The following is a 20,472-nucleotide window of genomic DNA, read 5'->3' on the forward strand; positions in this document are numbered from 1 at the left end:
GGGGCCCTGACACAAGGATATGGAAGGAGGAATTATTACATTTTATCATGTGTCCTAGTATCACTTATGAATTTGGAAACTGAATGAGAGAAGAAAAAAAAAATAGCAATTTCCCTACAGTGAGCTTGAAGAAAAAAAATGGATTAGATATTCATTACCTAAATTTTTTTTGCAAGGATTTGTAGGATTAGGTGGAAAAAAAGTAAAATTTTACAGATGCAATTGACCCATATAACGATTATTCAGCTCAAATTATTTCAACTCTGTGTGTACTCTAGTGCAACAAAAAGTAACATATTTGACCCACAAGACTGATCTGATCAATTCATGAAGTGTAATATGAAGAGATATAAAGTCAGATCATCATCAGCCGGCATTCACCAGTACCACCCTAAAGGATTTTTCCACATACAATTGAAATTAAATGAAAGTCCACATTTAGAAGTATTACGATTGCCCATAGTCACATATTTACCAGAAGACAGGGGGAATGAGAGAGAAAGGGTTTCTAACCCCTCTTTGTCCTGTGCAACGTGTGTACCTTCAGCCATGAGTTACTTGCCACAGCAGCACAACCCTCCCCACTACTCCTCCATTCGATAACTACCTCCACCTTCATGACACATAGTGGGTTACTTAACATGAAGTGAAATAAATTGTTCAGCTTAAGAAAAGGCAAAGAAAAGATCAAGCTATTTCATGTAGCAGCATATTTTCTGTTGTTGCAAGTGTAACAACCAGGTACTTCAAAACAACTGGTCCAATTCAGACCGCGACTGCATAAGCAGTTATAGGTTAGATATGGCCCTAACTTCAAGGTCTCATTATCCACAGCTCATATATTTAAATGGGAGCTTGGCAAATGGAAAAAGAGGGATGAACAGAGTATATGCCCCCACAGTAAAGTCAGTGACTCTTCTTCTTTCCTAACTGTTATTGCTTTCTGGAAGAGAGTAAAAATGTTGTTGTAAAAGTCAGGCCACTTGTAGGAGAATCAGGACTTCCAAGCTCTTCTAAAGCTTATGCATCATGTACTATCTCACACACCTCAATTGCATTCCTTATATTTCCTTATTCTGCAAAACTGTTTGAGTGTCATTCAGCTAACTCTTACAAAAATCTCTGAGGTTGACCAGTCAGTTACTATGGATAACTCTTATGGCAGCTGAGCAGTTCTGCTGCCATAAACAACTCTTTCCTATGAAATGCCTTAAAAATGATCTTTGGTCATACTAAAGGAGACACAGAGGAGTTCTCATAAAACAGTTTAAAAAAAAAAAAAAAAGAAGAAAAAGATCAAGAGCTCTCTAATAAATGCAGCATACTACATTGGTTCATATCATGTAAATAACTTGCTTTTAAACCAGTGGCAAGTACTAGAGAGAATGTACTGGTATTAAATATTGCAGTGCTCTACAAAGTAAGCAACCACCAGTTCTAGCTTTGAAAAAAATCAATGACTTAGTCCTTTCACACAACAGCCTTGCTCACTGTACTGCACACTATAGCTATTTCTGCCATATGGCAACATACCGGCAAAATGTCTATTCAGAACACGTTCTCTCTCTTGCCTGACTATTCTGGCCTACAAAGTACACAGTTTTAAGAGAAAGCATGACTAGTTTCCACAATACACATTTGTGCCATGGAGATAAAGATGAATCTCTTCCCAGCAACTGGAACAGGAACATTCACATGAAATGCAAAGCTCACTCACTCTCATTTTCCTGGCATCCAGAAGATGATGAATGAGGGCTTGAGCACAATCTGACATCCAGGCCCCTCACACTATCAGAAATTACTTCCAGTTTGAGAAAGACGGCAGAGGGCCTGACTTTAGGCTCACTAATAGCAGGTTTTATCAGGAGTAATGTCACCGAAAGAAAAAGAACTGTAAAACTAACAAGATACCTGAATACAGAGTGAACGCAGCAGCATTTCCAGGAACCTGCAGAGTAATGACTCCTATGCTGAACTGAACACAGTATAGATACATTCCCCAGTAAAAAATAAACAAACAAATGTCATGCCAGGTAGAACCAGCCAGAGTTAATCCTCACTTCCTCAGAAACAGGGAGGAAAGCCTGCTAAGAGACAACTTTCAGAATGTAAAGGAGAAGAAAACTACAAACAGCAACTTCAACACTGTATTTCCAAACCACATCTTACACATAAAAAATACAGAATAATAACCAATGAGCTAAAATATTTTTTCTTCTGATAATTAGCATTTCCATTTTAAAAGTTAAAAAAAAAATCACAAAAAGCTATTTTGTCTTTTCTTGTTTGGTATCAAACTGTCAGTTTAGAAACACACTAGTTATTAAAAAAATGCTAACAAATAGGAAAAATTAGATTTGCTATGTGACTAAAAAATGGGGAATGGCCATAATTGAAATGTGTCATACACTTCTGAGAAGCAAAGAAAATATTTTGCGGCAAGAAGTTAGCCAGAATTTGGTTTTGGGGTGGGACAGAGTGGAGTCAGTGTAAATACTGACATACATTTTTAGAATGGTGGCCTCCTTCTGGCAAAGACAACTTGCACCTGGATTTTTATGCACCTATGAGTACAGATCTGAGTATTCTCAACTTTCCATTACCCCATGAGTAGCAGAAGTAAAGTAAGAAGAGCTGCAGCAGATCAGCTTTACATCTTTGGTTTATTCTGAGGCTAGAAACAACACCTACAAACAGACAGGCTGAGTCTTGGCTAGGCCAAAGTTATGCCTTGATGTGCTCACCATGATGAACACCTGGGATCAGTTATCATGCCAATGCAAGATTTGCTAAGGTGTGCCACAAAACCCAAACAAACAAACAAAAAATCCAGTAGATTAGAAATTACTCCATGAAGCAATGCTAACCAGTGCTACATTTCTTTTTCATGGAAGACTATTCAACAATGAAACATGGTTCCAAGAAGCAGATTTGGGGCCCAATTTGCCACTTGTTAATTAATAAAAAGTCAGCTCTCCTGTGATTTTATGGTTCCACATTTCTCCTCAACTGTTGTAATGAAGATGTAATTATTGTTGCAAATGCTCAGAAGAAAATCACCTTAGTATAAGAAAGATCTGCTAGGTTCCCATGCACTGGCTCTGCTTGGGGCACACAAGGAAGCAAGATGATACTATGCTTCATAGCATAAATCTCCTAAAAAGAGCCAGCAGAGCTTTGTAATGCACCCCCAATTCAGGTGCCAACAAAGTGTGGCCCATTTACTAAACAACTCTCTTCTTCCAAATGTGAGATTTCTCAGGGAGATTTCTGCTACAGCTCAAAGCCAGATTACAGTCCTTCGAGAGGCATAACACTGTGAGGTCTGCACTTTCAACCCTTCTTGCCTATGCCATTATATTGTACAATACAAATATGATTTTGTGCAGAACATTCCAAATTTGGCAACTGTCACGTTCAATCTGTGGTTAAATTGCTGACTGAAGAGCTCCTCCAGGGCAGGGGGGAAAGAAGAACAAACAAGGGAAAACCAAAATGGATTAAAAATCAACTGCCCTAAAAACGAGCACAAGAATCTTCATGAAAGGACACTTGGAGCCCAAACCTCCATTATTTTAATTAAAATGTTTGGTAAATAATTTACAAACTATTTCCAAAACTAAAAGATTGTGTTATAAATCTTAACTAAAAAGACAAAAGACTAGCAATACCAGACTGTCAAGTTATCCTGTGGATTATTACTTATATAAAACATGCTTACTTGCTGCAAGCCTCCTAGGCCAGTTATTTGACAAATTCTATTTTTATGGCAGTTGTCTTCAGCTTTTGAAGAGAAAGAGTTTCACTTTCCTCCCAGATTTTACCCTTTTTCATCTAACAGGCTCCCTAACAGCTTCTGGGGCCAGATTCAGGTAGCTTGGTTCTTCCTACAAATGAAGAGTGAAGCAGCCAAACAGGAACTTTATCCTACGTTTCTCTCAAAAAGCTGCTGTAAAGGAGGCAACACAGTACAGCAGTGAGCATATAGGAATGACTATAAATAAAAGCACAGACTGTAAACTTCAAGAACAGAGCTGATAAGGGCGGATCTATGACTGCACAGCAATCCTCTCCCTGCTGGCTTGGCACAGAACGAATCCTGATAAGGCCGGAGATCAATAGCACATCTGTGCCCCCTTTGCTGCGGCTCCAACTGCGCTGGCCGCAGCTGTCGCTGTACTCACAGCGCACCCCAGCCCAGCCGTCCCGGCTCTTCCTCGCCTGCACTCCACATGCAGCACAAGTGCTCCAGTATCTTCCTTCTCTCACTGAATATGAAGCCTGACCACAGTGAAGGGACAATACAATCTTAAGCCTCCTGAACAGGCAGGACAATGACAACCAGGCCCAAAAATATAAGCCTCACCTGAAAGGTGTCAGAGTGCAAAATGTCAGAACTATATTGTTTTTAAGCACAGAAAATTGGAACTGATTTCACAGTAGACCAGAAAATTACTTAAGCATTTTGCTGCTAGAAAATGTAGGAGTGTTGACTTAACACCAAAAGCTATTCCCCTTCATCCCATCATGGAGGGAATTCAAGCAATAGCTACAGTTATGCAGAATAGGTAAGCTTTGAGTTTACTTTCTAGTCAATCTGTATTGAGTCTACAGGGATGCAGACATACTCAAACAACGTAACTTGGCAACTTACAGAAGCTATTCTGGTCATTGTAAAGAGAAAGTAAAGGTAGACCATTTTTGCACAGATGATGATATATGAACTAGCAGCTCCTCTGTAGAAGTGAGGTGACAAACCTGCCCACTGCTTTTTCTCCGAGTACCTGTCTGCATTAAATTGTCAGTTGTCCAGTCTTTGCCCAGCTTACAAGAGAACGTTCTCATGGATGAATGTAACCAAAACAGATTTTATTTCTTTTTTATCAGCTTGAAACATGAGAGTTCTCTTGATATTGTTAAAGCAGTGTAAAGCTCAATTTCCAAGTATGCAAAAACATATGACTGGTGGGCTGGAATGCAATGTTTATCAAACAGGCCTAATAAGGTTTCAGTTTTATTAGGCTATTTCCTGTAAGCTGATATATGCCAGTTCTTTTCATTAAGACATGAATATAAAAACTAAAAATAGATTATCCTAATGGGTTCCAAATTACTATGTCGCCTTCACTTCTTTGCATTGTTTCTTTCCTTTTTTTTTTTTTTTTTAAACACCAATTGCTCTGATGGTCTTTTACCAGTACCTCCTACAAAAGAGGCATAAAACCCTTACACATCTGAATTATTGTTCAACTGAACTCACATTCAAGTCTAAATCCTCCAAATCTCATTCTACTCTACTTCTTTAGTGTTAAATCTGGCATCAGCAAAGCACAGTGTTAAATGTGTAAATGCAAAGTCAGAGATACCATGTTAAAAGGGAGTTTAAATTGGAAAAACCAAGTTCACCCTTCTCAGGCATAAATAAATAAATAAACAAACAAACTACGGAAGAGATTCAGTTACCTCAACACAAGCACCTCCTGCCTTTCAGCAGCCTAGAACAAGGTGGGTCTCTCTTAGGTTGTGACGCATCGGCCAGTCCTCCTGGATGCCCCAGATCCTCAGGGACACATAAAACATCACTATATGCCTATGTCTGTGTAATTAAACCCAAAAAGAAATGTTACCAAAATTATCTCAGTAAGAGCTAAAGCACTTCTCAAAAGGGCTTAAGCACATTGCACAACTGAGCCTTTTAATTTCTGCATTCCTTCTTTTGGGAAAAAATAATATTCAGTATCCATCAGAGTTTTGCAGAACTGGGTCCTCTGTGGCTCTGACAGAGTTGGGATCTATCAGTGTGTCACAAAGACCCCCATTTAGGAAGGCTTCTAGCAACTTAAGGAAAAAATGTGGTGTTACATCAAAACATAGTGCCCACATTTACTGAAAGTGAATTGAGAATTCAAAAACTAGCAAGACACGCTCAGTTTCTAGAATTTTAGACACCGAGAAGCGTCTCAGAAAAGACATCTCAACACGTGTAGCACCCACGACTAAGGTTACAGAAATTTTCTCCACTGCTGCAGTTCAAACATATTCAAGGTCCTGAAACCACCAGAAATTACAGCAAATCACAGAATCACAGAATCGCCGAGGCTGGAAGGGACCTCTGGAGATCATCTAGTCCAACCTCCCTGCTCAAGCAGGGTCACCTACAGCACATTGCACAGGATCACGTCCAGGCAGGTTTTGAATATCTCTGGAGAAGGAGACTCCACCACCTCTCGGGGCAACCTGGTCCAGTGCTCTGTCACCCTCACAGTGAAAAAGTTTTTCCTCATGTTCAGATGGAACTTCCTGTGTTTCAGTTTGTGCCCGTTGCCTCACGTCCTGTCACTTAGCACCACTGAAAAGAGTCTGGTCCCATCCTCTCGACACCCTCCCTTCAGATACTTGTACACGTTGATAAGATCTCCTCTCAGCCTTCTCTTCTCCAGGCTAAACAGGCCCAGCTCTCTCAGCCTTTCCTCCTAAGAGAGATGTTCCAGTCCCCTAATCATCTTTGTAGCCCTTCGCTGGACTTGCTCCAGTAGTGCCACATCCCTCTTGTACTGGGGAGCCCAGAACTGGACACAGTACTCCAGATGTGGCCTCACCAGGGCTGAGTAGAGGGGGAGGATCACCTCCCTCGACCTGCTGGCAACACTCTTCCTGATGCAGCCCAGGATACCATTGGCCTTCTTGGCCACAAGGGCACATTGCTGCCTCATGCTTAACTTGGTGTCCACCAGCACTCCCAGGTCCTTCTCGGCAGAGCTGCTTTCCAGCAGGTCAACCCCCAACCTGTACTGGTGCAGGGGGTTATTCCTCCCCAGGTGCAGGACCCTGCACTTGCCTTTGTTGAACTTCAGGAGGTTCCTCTCCGCCCACCTCTCCAGCCTGTCCAGGTCTCTCTGAATGGCAGCACAGCCCTCTGGGGTATCGGCCACTCCTCCCAGTTTTGTATCGTCAGCAAACTTGCTGAGGGTGCACTCTGTGCCTTCATCCAGGTCATTGATGAAGAAGTTGAACAAGACTGGACCCAGTACTGACCCTGGGGGACACCGCTAGCTACAGGCCTCCAACTAGACTCTGTGCCACTGATCACAACTCTCTGAGCTCTGCCATTCAGCCAGTTCTCAATCCACCTCACTGTCCACTCATCTAACCCACACTTCCTGAGCTTGTCTATGAGGATGCTATGGGAGACAGTGTCAAAAGCCTTGCTGAAGTCAACACAGACAACATCCACTGCTCTCCCCTCCTCTACCCAGCCAGTCATTCCATCATAGAAGGCTATCAGATTGGTTAGGCATGATTTCCCCTTGGTGAAGCCATGCTGACTACTCCTGATCGCTTTCTTGTCCTCCACATGCTTGGAGATGGCCTCCAGGACGAGCTGCTCCATCACCTTTCCAGGGATGGAGGTGAGGCTGACTGGCCTGTAGTTCCCTGGGTCCTCCTTCTTGCCCTTTTTGAAGACTGGGGTGACACTGGCTTTCTTCCAGTCCTCAGGCACCTCTCCTGTTCTCCATGACCTTTCAAAGATGATGGAGAGTGGCTTAGCAATAACATCCGCCAGCTCACTCAGCACTCATGGGTGCATCCCATCAGGGCCCATGGATTTGTGGGTGTCAAGTTTGCTTAAATGATCTCTAACCCACTCCTCCTCCACCAAGGGAAAGTCTTCCTTCCTCCAGACTTTCTCTCTTGCCTCCAGGGTCTGGGATTCCTGAGGGCTGGCCTGAGCAGTAAAGACTGAAGCAAAGAAGGCATTCAGTAACTCTGCCTTCTCTGCATCCTTCGTCACCAGGGCACCCACCCCATTCAGCAAAGGGCCCACATTTTCCCTAGTCTTCCTCTTGCTACTGATGTATTTGAAGAAGCCCTTCTTGCTGTTCTTGACATCTCTCGCCAGATTTAATTCCAAACAGGCCTTAGCCTTCCTCGTCGCATCCCTGCATACTCTGACAACATTCCTATATTCCTCCCAAGTGGCCTGTCCCCCTTTCCACTTTCTGTATACTTCCTCCTTTTGTTTGAGTTTTGCCAGGAGCTCCTTGCTCATCCATGCAGGTCTCCTGCATCGATCAACAACATCAACAGTGCCTTGATGACAGAGTTTGCCGAGATTGGAGTGCAAGACCTGTAAACAACCATTCATTTGTTAAAAAGGCCGCAATATTCCCAAGTGAATCAACTTGCATCATGCCAAATTTTAGGGGAAAAAAAATTGCTTTAAAAAAAATTTCTTACATGGGACACAGAAGAACAAAAGAAGAACAACCCCCGCCCCCCATAACTTTTTCCTAGTTTGAAACACAGAAGTTAAGACCTATAAAAGAATTCAGAAAATCCTGATATAATATAGTCAGCAAGTCACCTACACAGGTGCATCCTGTTGGAGTTTTGTCAACCTTTACTTCTCTATAAGACTCTTATGAATCAAGAGTTTCAGCTCACGTGGCCTGTGAAATGATTGTGTCCTTACACAGCTACTCCACAGATAAAATAAACCCACAGAGCAAATGACTAAACATCTTGGTGCAAATTGGGGGAGACAAATGCCAATAGCATAAGAAATCTCTTCAAGTGTCATGTTGAGAAAATCAAGATGCTAAAACCAGTTTTATTTTCCAATACAGTGATGTCACCAACATGAAATTTTCATTGTTTGCCAGGTTAACAGAATTTATGGAGGTAATTAATGCAGAACATGTGTGCTGAGCTATCCATATGAAAAATGGAATTGCTGCTGACTTCATTTGCTGCCTTTGCAACCAAAAACCTGCTAACATCTTTCTTCACTATTTCCATATGCAAGAAATACAAATATTTATAACAAAGGTAAATGCTTAAATGACTGTTGTATTCTCATCTAGCCATAAGCCAGTTTTTCAGACCTCTATCTTCTGCTCACTCCTCTACTGCCATTTCCTTCCCACAGACTGCTCAGGCTCCAATTATTTTGCACAAACTAAGCACATTCCTCGTGCCTCTTCTCCACCACTGCTTTTCCTGGTTAGCATAGACAACTTTTTTTTCAGCCTCTTGAACACCCTCAGTCCTGCTTTAACTCAGCCTGCCACCCAGGTTTGGGGATCAACACAACCAACCAATTAGGGAAAAGCAATGTCATTAGATGAGTAATTCTTTTCCTATGTCTTTTCTCCAGGAAACTACAGGATCAAAGCATCTCCCTTCTCCTAGTAAACAGCATTTGGTAAGAAGGAATGGACATGTGGTCCTCTCAATCAGCAGGGAAGAAAAAGATGATCTTTGCCTTCCACCCTGCATTGCTGAATGTCAATTTATGGAAGGGAAGGGCCAGAAGAAAAAGCACTGGCATCTAAGAAAGAATAAGTATGGGTAGATGGGGTGGGAGCAAGAGAGACTGATGAGGTTTCCCTACAGTTGGGTTAACCTGTAGGGTTTGGGTGACTACAGTACATTCTCCATAGCTGTTTTCTGCTTCTTCAGGAAAACTGACCTCTCACCATTGCTAGCACATTTGTTCTCTTCAGTAATCATCTCTGGCAGAAAAATATTTGCAGGATAGGGACCTTACATTCTCAAGATGTATTTAGACATAAACTTCTTAAGTGGGTGTTCTTCACTGCTGGTCATAACTTTTAATGCTGGACAGACATGATTTGCTTTTCTTTTCCTTTTTTTCTTTAAAAAGGAAAAAAAAACCTAATACAGAAAGATTAAATAGAATGATAAAAATGCCTCCACTCTGTCTAAACTGCAGTCTGTAGAAATGCACCACTGCTAAAACAGTCATGAAACTTACTAATGTAAACAAAGCTTAGACTTTCAGGGAGGCGAGGAATTTCTTAATTTGTGCTTTGTTCAGTGTTTCGATCATTTTGAGCAATGAATTCTGGGTTCCAAACAGTGTCATTAACTGGAGAAAGTTTGGATTTTGGTCTGATTTTTCTCAGATTCAGCTCAAACTTTCACTTTATCTTGCTCCACCTCTCTCCTTCCTTAGTCCTCTTCCCCCTCCCCCAAAAAAAATCTCTCAAAAAGCCTTGCCTCTCAAAACAGTAAACAAAGCAAAATAACTCTAGCTTCCATCTAGCTTCTCAACAACTAAATCAAGAAGCCCCATGTCAGTCATTCTCTGCTATTTGTTACGGAGCAAAGTTTGTGGGAAGCCTACCATGGAGCAAAAGATATTTTGGTGCTTTAATTATAATTTATTTAAACAGTAACTCTTCTCTCTAGTTTTTCTACAAAACCATACAAACTTTCTCAGGCAACAACTTAAAAGATTGTTTTTTAAATTATTGTCTTCATACATGTGACAACTATACTTCAGCAGTTTTTTCGTTTTATTTTAAAAAGCAGACCAATGCAATGTGAATTTCTGCATCCAAGTGTAGATACAAAAATGGTATGAGCAACCAGCCGTAAAAACCGAAGTCACTATTTCCACAATATATTACACTAAACTGGCCTGACTGAACCTCAACATTCATCCTATTGTTTGCTTAATTGCTAGTAAGTTCCAGCCACTGTTCGTTTGGGCTGCTATTATTCTTTCATCAATATTTTTCCAGCAGATTAATGGGAGTTTCCTCCATATTTTGCCTGAAACAGCAGGATACAGTAGTTTATGAAAAAAAAAGGAGTGTGGCACTAAAGTTTCTGCTTACAGTGTGTCTAGTTTAATAACATCTCTGCAAATTTAAGACCGTATGGGCTGGCGTTTCATTCATTCTACCTGCCACTCTCACAGACTGGAGCTCTTTTGTCACTGTCCCGAGACTTCTTTCAGACAGGATTACCTTTATTGCTGTATCTTTATTTCTGTCACCCATTCACTGCAGAAATTTAAAAGCAATCTTCAGTCCAAGGGACCCAATTTCCATTTTGCATTGGTTTCACACTGCTAAACAATATTTGTGGTAGGATTTATCAAGCATTTAGGAAACTAAGAAGCACAAGGCTACCAGTGGGGAATACGATCCTAACCCAGCAAATTACTACCATGTTCTGTTTCCAAAATTACACCACTGGGAGTTTGTATCTCATCTTCTGAATTAAACTATTCTCTGTTAACTTTTGGTTCTTGTTTAGAACTGTTTAAATATAAAAAATAAAACCTACTGCTCTAAAGTTTATGGAAATAAGAACAGCTGTAGCACTTCAATGAATTTTTAGCAAAATGGATCACTTAGTAGTAGTCACAGGCATTTGTACACAAAATAATCTTCTATTTCACTGTATCATTTCCTATTGCAATTCTTTTCCTCCCTAATAAATGTTTTTTTTTCAACAATGCTTCAACAAATGATGTTCTTTTACATAAGAAATGGAGTATTGGGGGGGCAGGGGGAAGGACAAAAAACAAAGAATCCCTGCATCTCACTCCATTCTGAGATGCTGGAATTATCTTTCAGAAACGTGATGGCTTTGTGAAATACCTTTTCCCCGGCTCTGAAGTTTTATGTAACATTGATACCTCTAGACTAGTCTAATAAATTCAGCACCTTAAGCTAATGATGCGACTATTTGTGTTTCAATTCTAGTCCCACTGAGTATAGCTTTGAACTTTAACAAATGCAAGGACATGATTATGTCTCCTTTTACCTTTTTTTTTTTAATTAAAGAAAATCAAACGGCAGGTACCATCCATTATACCTGCATGAGTTACAGGAATCTCCTGGAACTAAATCAGGCTCTGAAAAAAAACCTACAGACTGTACTCTTGTATTTGGTAACAGCTCTGTAGTGACCCTCACTGGTGATACAATCCAGAGCTCTGAAAACAAGAAAATGAACACCTGCATATGCACTTCTAAACTTTCATCAAGTGGGGATTACAAGAACAAGAGCCATTACATACTCTCCTTGAGGAAAACTTACAAATTTTGAAACAAAATCAAAAGTAAGCGTACTAATACCAATTTAGTTAACTCCTGTAGTTGATAAAAACAATTAAAACTAATTTGCATATTTTCCCAGATGGGAATGAAAAATTTAAGTTCAATCAGAGCATGTTCCTGATATGAGAAGATTTCACGTAAACAACTGCTAAACTTAGCATGCCAATTATCTGTTTAACAGTTTTCATTCTGGTAGTGCCCCTGAAGCCTTATTTCCTAAGGTTTGAAATACAGAAGAGAGTTTTTACAGGTTTCTATGCTTTGACTGGTTTGTTGGATACATGTTGATACATGTATTCAAATTAGCTGCAATGAGAATTAATTGCAGTGCTCCATTTGGATTTCTCTGCATTTCAAACATCTGCTTTAAGTTTGCTATAGACAACGTACTGACTTCTCTTTTTAGTATGCTGTATTGAAATCCGCAGTAAGTCAAGATAAATTTAAGAGACAAACAGAAAAGAAAATAAATTTTTCCGCGTGTTAGAGCATGCTATCAAAACATAGACATAAAATGAGGAATTTGCTCAACTTCATTTTCCTGTTGCACAGCATTTTAAAACAACTTGGTGTGAATTTTAAAACATGCTCATTATTTGTCTAACCATACAGCTAGGAATTAAGCACAGAAGTCCTGAATAAGATATAGCTGTATGAAAAATAGCCCTCTAGACCCTCAGGAGTTTTAGCTTTCTGAAATTAAATTTTAAAAATGCAGTATATTAAGATTTGTAAACCTACTTTTAAATTCTTTTGCAGCTAAACACTCAACAGCAAGCTATAAGCATAATTAGCAATTGTGCCATGATACATCAGGACTTGCCCTGACCTAATAATACCTGACATACAGTAAAACAAGATTTGCAAAAGGCATTTTCCCATACAATCCCTTTTGATTCTACTGAAGTTTCCAGTATTTCCAGCATTTCCCAAAATTATGTGCAAAAGTTGGTCAGACATTTTGTTCCACATGCAAACACTGCATTTTTCAAAAACATGCCAACAGCTGTCATTACTACAAAAACACAGTAAGTCATCTTTAGTGTCTTTAAGCGCTAACAGAGACTTGCACAGATAAAAATGGTGAATTTAATTGTACAGATATGCACAGCTCTCAGATGGTAATGAGTGAATAAAAGATAAAACCACATCTTCAAAACCAATATAGACTGAAAATAGAGACCGATTAGAACCTTCTTGCTGTTAACCAAAACAGACACTATTTGAAAGCAAGTACTTTAAGTAGATTTACCATATTGATCTTTTGGTAGCTATGTTCACACAAAATTAATTTTATGCTAGATTGAGAGGTTACAAGAAGTTTCCTGTCTGCACAGTCAAAATATTATTGAAGCAATTCAGGTTGTCAGTAAAAGCTTAAACAAATTTGCTGATAATCCTGTTAATGACCCGGGTCAAGTGTTAACTGTTGTGGGTTATAAAACAGTGAAATTAAGGTTGCTGGTACCCTCGGGCAGGCAATATAGTTATAGAAGAGATTGAGAAAAATTATTAAATTACAGAACGATATAGCCCATGCAATTTCTTGATATCATAGGAATTGTTCAGAAAGAAATTGCATCCTTCTAAGAAAAAGAACACAATCCTCCCTCCCTGAAAAAAATTCAAAAGAACAGAACAGCAGAACATGTGGTTTCTATGCACATACAGGGTTCTGTTTGTGACTCGAAACTTGAAAAGTTAGATGTTAAATCTTCCTGACATTTTCCTGCCTCTCAGAAAACGGCACACATTTTACCGCTGTATGTAGATAAATTTGAACTTTAGAGAACCTTTTTGAACTTCTGGGATTATGTAGGTAAAAAGTATACAGCTTTACAATGAGCACAGGGGGTTGCTTAAAAAACAAACTTAGCAGAAAATTGTAGTTTCAACAAGAAAAAAAACCCTAAATACAAAAAAAACCTTTCTGTGATGAAGCAAATTAACAAATAATCAAGCACTCCAAAAAAATGGATTGCGTTTAGTAATAAAAAGTGAAGAAAACCAAGAGCTTGCCTTCACCCCTCTCATCCTTTTTTCCCCTCCCTTACATCCATTCCCATTGCATATTAGTGGTTGTCAGTTTTAATATTAATCATAAATGTTAACTGTAGTTGTATTTAAAAAATAGAATCAACTCTTTCAAGTCAAATATATTTAGGAAATATTACTGGTAGCCCTGAATGTACTCCTGTAACATGTCTACTGCAACATTCACGTGCCCCCCAGAAGTTACACAAAACTATATAAAGGCACTAAAAATGAGCTTCAGCCTTTGTTAAAATACTCCATAAGGAGATGTTTAACGGTAGTTTTATATTAAGGTATATGAAAAAAGTACATATTTTCATCTATCTGCCTGTACTAACATTCTCTATCCAAAGTATATCTTTTTCAGTCTCAACAATGGCAGAGACTTCTCTAAATATCCAGCACAGAAATGCAGCAGAAACATATTTCTTTAGTTTTGGTGGGATAATTTAAGATACTGAAAGTAGGGAAGAAAGTGAAGGGGTGGAAAAAAAAGATTATTTAAAGAAGAAAAGCTTGACCTTCTGAGGTTATTTAAAATTACATGCTAATGCTTGATTGTCAAACAAATTAGTGTGTCAGCTAATTATAATAATTCAGATTCCTAAACACACCATATCAGCCTAAAGACTTTGTAAATAAATAAGAAAACTACTCTGATCTTTCCTAAATGAAAATTAAGAAAAACTTTAAAGTTAGCATAATTTTTAAAAGAAACTGTCAGTGTTCCTTTTTAGAATGAATAGCAAAATACTTTCAAAACAGTAAGCGTATGAAAGCAGGTTATTGTCTACTAACTGCATTTATGTTGTTGTTTTCATCAGTTATTTTGAAAATATTACTGATACTTTACAAGTTCTTGAAGTTGAAAGCAGGGAACAGAAGCAGTATCTAGTGAAAGCTGCTTTGGACAAGTATGCTTAATGCGCATTCTGTGTGGTACCAGCGTTTTTATTCTTTCTCAATTCTCAGTGTCAGTGATCTTAAAAAATGAAATAAAAAAGTGGGGTTTTTTTCTGCAAACCTGAATGCTCTAGCATTTTTTTTTTTTCAAAATTAGTGTTAGTTTACAGACTGTGTCTGTCTGCCCCTGGCACAGAGGCAGAGCTGCTCTGCTGACTAACAGAAGAACATATGTTTCCAAAATGCTTTGTAATAATAAGACAAGAATAATCCTCTACTAACATGCTTGTTTTCAATCCAGAAAAATCATTTGTGAAAGGCGACAATATTTATTAAATTAGTATATATCAGGAGAGCAACGTAAGAGTGAGCAACTATTGAAAACCTATTCTTTTAGGTAAGCTTTAAAGCACTACCTATGTAAAATATATTTACATAAAACATACAAACACATGAAATGTTATTCTTATGATAAAATGGTTCTGTGGTTTCTTTCTAGCAATAAACACAGATGATTTAAGATTACCCAGGATTTGTAAAGTTCTAATCTTTTCCTATTTGCTTTTATATTAATTTTTTGCTTGTCAAAAATGATTTAATGCTATTAGCCCACTGCCTTATCCCACAGCCAGAATATCAATAAATACATCAGCATTATTTGTACATGAGAAACAATTATTTTAATAGCTTGTATATCTTCTTCTCCACGCAAATGCTACAATTTGAGCAGGTGCAGGGTTTTTTATGACTGTTTGCTGCTAGAAGTTCTTCACAACCTCCAGCCTCTAGATTTCATCGATAAAGACAATTACACTGGACATCCCAGTCGCACCGACTGTGTCTGCTGTGGAAGCGAGCAAAAGCTGCATTTCTTTTTATTCATGGGGAACAGACGGTCACATCTTTTTTAAAAAGTACTTCAATTACTTTTCTCAAAGAGTGTCTAATGGGCACAGTTTTTCTCCCCGCAATCTAACATATATTTTCCTCAAACCTCATCTTAAAAAATTACTCTAGGAAGGGAGAATAAAATACTTATGCTTTGTTTCAGAAAATTTACACATGCGCGCACCCCATTTTAACAGGTTAAAAACTGACATTAAAAAAAAAAAGAGAGATTTTACAAGGGAGCAAGCTCTTTTTTTTTTTTTCCTTCCTCTTTAACGTTAATTAAAAGTTTTGACGCACAAGACCCATCAAACCCCCACCGCGGCACAACCGAGTTACCAGTAAGGAAGAGGGGGACAGGAGCCCCGCATCAGCCTTGGGGGCACAGCTGCAGGCACTAGCAAGCGAGCCCGGTACCTGGCGCTGTCCGCGCTCCGCGGCGAGGCACGCAGGAGCCGTTAGGCAGTTGGTCCCTAACGGTCGCCGCACCCAGGCGGAACCGGCACCTGCAGCGGTACCACCGCGCTGGAATTCAAACGGGCAGCGCAGAGAGCGCGCCGCGGGGGGCAGCGCACCCCGCCGAGGCCCGCGCGCCGCCCCGCGCCCGCACTCGCGCAGCGCGCTGCCTCTCCGCGGCCGGCCGCACACCCCCGGCCCCGTGCAGGCGGCTGCCCACTCCGCCGCGCCCGCGGAGCGCGAGGAAAAAGCCAACTCGCCGCCCCGCGGCGAAGCAGCCGCGACCGCCCGGGACCACCTTAACGGGGGGACGAAAAAAAAAAAAAGAGAGAGAGAAAGAAAAATATATATCAGCGAGCGCGGAGCGGGTCCCCGTCTCCGTCCCCGCGGAACGCGGCTGGGCTCGCCCGGCCCGCGGCTCACCTTCGTTGCCAGGCCGGGCAGTCAGGCGCCCGGCGGCGCGGAGGGCAGCGCCGAGGAGCAGCAGCAGCAGCAGGCGGCGGCGGTCCATGTCGGCGGGGCAGCGCGCAGGCAGAGCCGCATGTCTCCGCGCCGCATGCCACCGCTGCGCGCCCGCACCGGCGCCGCCACCATGCCCCGCGCCCGCCCGCCGCCCGCCTTCGCGCGGCCGCCGAGGAGGGGCCCGCCCCGCCCCGCCGCCGCGCCGCCCCGGGCCCTAGCGCCGCCCGCCGTCCGGCCCGGCTACGGCCCCGGCCCGGCCCCGCGGGACCTGGGCGCCCGGGCGCCGCAGCTCCCGCCTCGAAAACGCAGGCTCCAGCCTCGGGGCTGCGGGGGACTTCCCTCGGCCGGCTCCGCGCCACCAGCCCGCCCGAGGCCCCGGGAGGCGGGGGCGCAGCAGCCCTCCTGCGCCGCTCCCCCGCCGTGAGGGCACCTCTCCTCCCAAGCGGCGCGGCCCGGAGTGCCTCCGTGGAAAGGGGAACGCATTTAAACAACACCGGGGTCAAATACAGATTTTACTGCGACCCAAAGCGATTCGTCTGCTTGTTTTGCATGTGCGTACTAAGAGGCCCTGCTCCAAAGCGGCAGGAGAGGAGGCGCTGGCCTGGCCGCAGTCACAGCCGGGCCGTGGGGTGTCCCCGGGCACAGCATGGCAGGGCGGCCTGCCCAAACCGCCCACTTGAGCCCCGCCAGGTTTGCACCGCGCTGCAGCGACTGGAAACGCAGCTGAGTTAAAGCAAAGGAGTGAGAAGGCCATGGGAAGTCAATGTCCTTGCTGTGCTCAGGATGTGACGGTTCCCTTCCTTCTCCTGCCCTATTCCCAGGTTTGAGTATCCAAGCAGATTAAGCAACAGTCCTCACCAAATCTACTAGCATTCGTTGTTTCATGTCTTGACCCTCCCTTTCGCTTATGCTTGTATTTAACATCTACCCTCTGGTATTTCCTTGGTATTGGCTATCGGTAGGTGGTATTGGGTATAAAGAGAAGCCACAGGCACTTGAGCAAGCTCCTCCAGGGGCTCTAGCCATTTGTTTAACCATGTACGGCCCAAAGAAGGGCAATGAGCAAAGATTAACAAATAGAGAAAGCCAACATAACATATTCTGAACAGAATTTCATTCCCATCCTTCTTTGCCTTTCCCTAAGTCTCGTTTCATTACACCTTTTCATTTTTTTGGCAAAGATGCTTTCAACAGCAATATTTTCTGTAAAAATGCCCAAATTTCCTCAAAATCTTACTCTCTACTAATAAAACCTCTGTGATTTTCTTGCTGTTGCCCTTTACCCAATCCTTTCTAGCAGACAGCTCTCTTCTATACATCCTCTGGTATAGCAGAGGGCAGTCTGCTATTTAAAATGCTGCTAAATTATGCTCAGGGCTACTAGTTTAGGTCTCTGTGGAAGCCACACCTTTCTGTTGGGACTTTAGGTAAATATTTTAAGGTGTAAGAAAGAGGGGGAGTAAAGAGGGTAGAGAAAGATAGCAAATCCCTGAGCTAAAAATATTTCTGTTTTCAGTTAGTGGAAAAAATTATTTCCAAAGAGGCAAAGGAAGGGGTGGTTTTTTAATTTCCAAGTCATGAGCATATGAAACATCTGCACGTTCCAGCTCCAGCACCGTGAGAGAGTCCTCCCTGCTTCTCACTGCCTCTCCAGGAGCAGGGTGCCAAGCACCCAGCAGGGTTTTACCACCTAGCAGTGGTTTGCCAGAGAAGAAAAAAAGCGAGAGGAGAGGCAACCACTTTCAACTTCCAGAGCTTGCTTTTGTCCTCTGGGGAAGAGCTGCAGCCTTCAGCATTTCCTTTCCCACACTACTGCTTTGCAAAGCTCTTACAACCCATGAGGCAGAGGTGGGAGAAGTAACACCCTAGAGTCCACCAGAACTAAATATTCTCCGACAGGTTCCCGGCAATAAATAGCAGTGCAGCAGACTGCCAAATCCCGGAGCACAGCCCTCTTCTTCCACCAGAGCACACCGCCATCCTCACCCTTTGAGCTACCTATTGACACTGTGGCAGGGCCAGCTTCACAAAGGGATCGGCAGTGACAGCTCATGTCTGGGTGGGGTGGACACCCCCCCCCCCATATCATGCTCAAAGTCTGGATTAACCGGCACCCCTCAATGAACTACATGGCACAACCTCAGCACAGCAGCTGCTTTGCAACTGCTCCCAAGCCTACAATGCTCCCGAGAGCCCTGGGACGGCTCCCCAAACTGCGACGGGAAGCATGGGTCTGAGGGAAACCTCGCTGATCTCCCCACTGCTGCTATGGCATTATCTGGCCTCCCAGGACAAATCCAAGTTAAGAAAAAAAAAGGGAATGGGGCAGGCAATACGATGGAAAGGAACTGATAAGAAAACATGGCAGAAAAGATAATATGGGGTCCAAGCAGTTGTGCTCGTAAGATGATTTAAAGCATTAATGTCACTGTTAACCCCTTTCACTGGTCGGTTATAAGAAAACAAAGAGTGGATATGAGAAACCTCCATGTGGCTGTTTCCAAAATAACAAAAGGGTGACCAGGTAAAGAATTTGTTAAAAAATAAAAAGGTGAATGGGCAGGGGAAGGAAGGGAAGGAACAAACTAATGGAAAAGGAACAAATCAAGATACACAGAGTAATGGACAGCTTCTGAATTTCCAGGTCTGCCTCATAGGTTAGTTTTTGTGTTAGTTTTACCATCTATACCTCAAGGTGTATTCGTCAGCCTTTTTACCCCCTCATGAGGACTAGAAATACACCTTTTAGAAACAAATGAAAGTACCAATTTTCATATAGTATTGCGGACAGCTGTTAGAGAGTTTTGTAACGAAACAGTGAAGCGGCAACACTGAGAATATGGCCATAACACTAAAGCTCTCTACAGGAGAGAACTCTACAGGAATTTTTCTCCAAATTTGAGAAACATTACTTTAAGCAAATAGTTTGAGGTTATTCATGGAAAACGCATTTTGAATTTGTAAATGTCTTAGCACCAGAGAACTCATCTTGTCCAGGAAGAAAAGCATACCACGCAATACAATTCATACAACTCAAATCTGGAACATCAAACCTTTACAAAGAACACCTCTCAAATTAAGAATAATTAGCAGAAATATTTTGACAAATTTGAAATAAACAATGTGTTTCAGAAAACTGCAGGTTCTGGGAAAAGTTCTTAGAGGGAAGGAAAGATAAAATTCATTACAAATTATTTACTATGCTTTTTTTCCTGTGCCACACAACCTGGAATGCAGTGTGTTAACTTTGTGCAAATTGCATGTTTACTCTATTAAGAGTAATTCTGTGTTACCTTAAAGGGTACCTTTGAGGAAAGAAAATAGCCTCTAGTGGCATTTCTACATAACCAGAGTGCACATGGTAATATCTTTGCCCTAGCATCCATAAAATCATTCTAGAGAAACACATAACCATGATTTATGATTTTCTGCCAACCCTGGTCTTTAATTTCTTTAATATATTGAAGATCAAAATCCTTACTAAACACAAATTTTATCTCTACGTTTTTCTTTTGTAAACAAGGCAGTGACACATTCTGTGATTGCATAATGGAAAAAAAGAAATCATAACACATGGGCAGAATGCTCCAGATCTCATGTTTGCATAATAAATAGGAAAACAACTTTCTGTCTAATGAAAAAATGTTACAGATTATTAGGAACAACCACAGAAGTAATCAATCAATTTATCCAATGGACTAGGGCACAGTCTGCTTTCAAGAAGGCTTTTTAATACTTTACAGCACTTGAATTGCATTGTTTAATTAATCAAATCACATGAAATTTCTTCCAATCTTAGAGATTTAAAGATAAAATCTTTTCCTTAAAATAACAAACAAAACAAAGAATT

At 41.5% G+C, this 20,472-nt stretch overlaps 1 protein-coding gene across 1 annotated transcript in view; it reads right to left on the minus strand.

Annotated features, from left to right (window-relative positions):
- Positions 1-16,756, minus strand: part of EPHA3 (EPH receptor A3) — a 239,374-nt gene extending 222,618 nt beyond the window's left edge. Inside the window, exon 1 of the mRNA XM_067300459.1 lies at positions 16,584-16,756. Coding sequence (XP_067156560.1) covers positions 16,584-16,671 — 88 coding nt within the window. The 5' untranslated portion in view covers positions 16,672-16,756. The remainder of the gene's footprint in view (positions 1-16,583) is intronic.
- Positions 16,757-20,472: the final 3,716 nt, after the last annotated feature.

Source organism: Apteryx mantelli, chromosome 1, assembly GCF_036417845.1.
Source record: "Apteryx mantelli isolate bAptMan1 chromosome 1, bAptMan1.hap1, whole genome shotgun sequence".
Lineage (NCBI taxonomy): Eukaryota > Metazoa > Chordata > Aves > Apterygiformes > Apterygidae > Apteryx > Apteryx mantelli.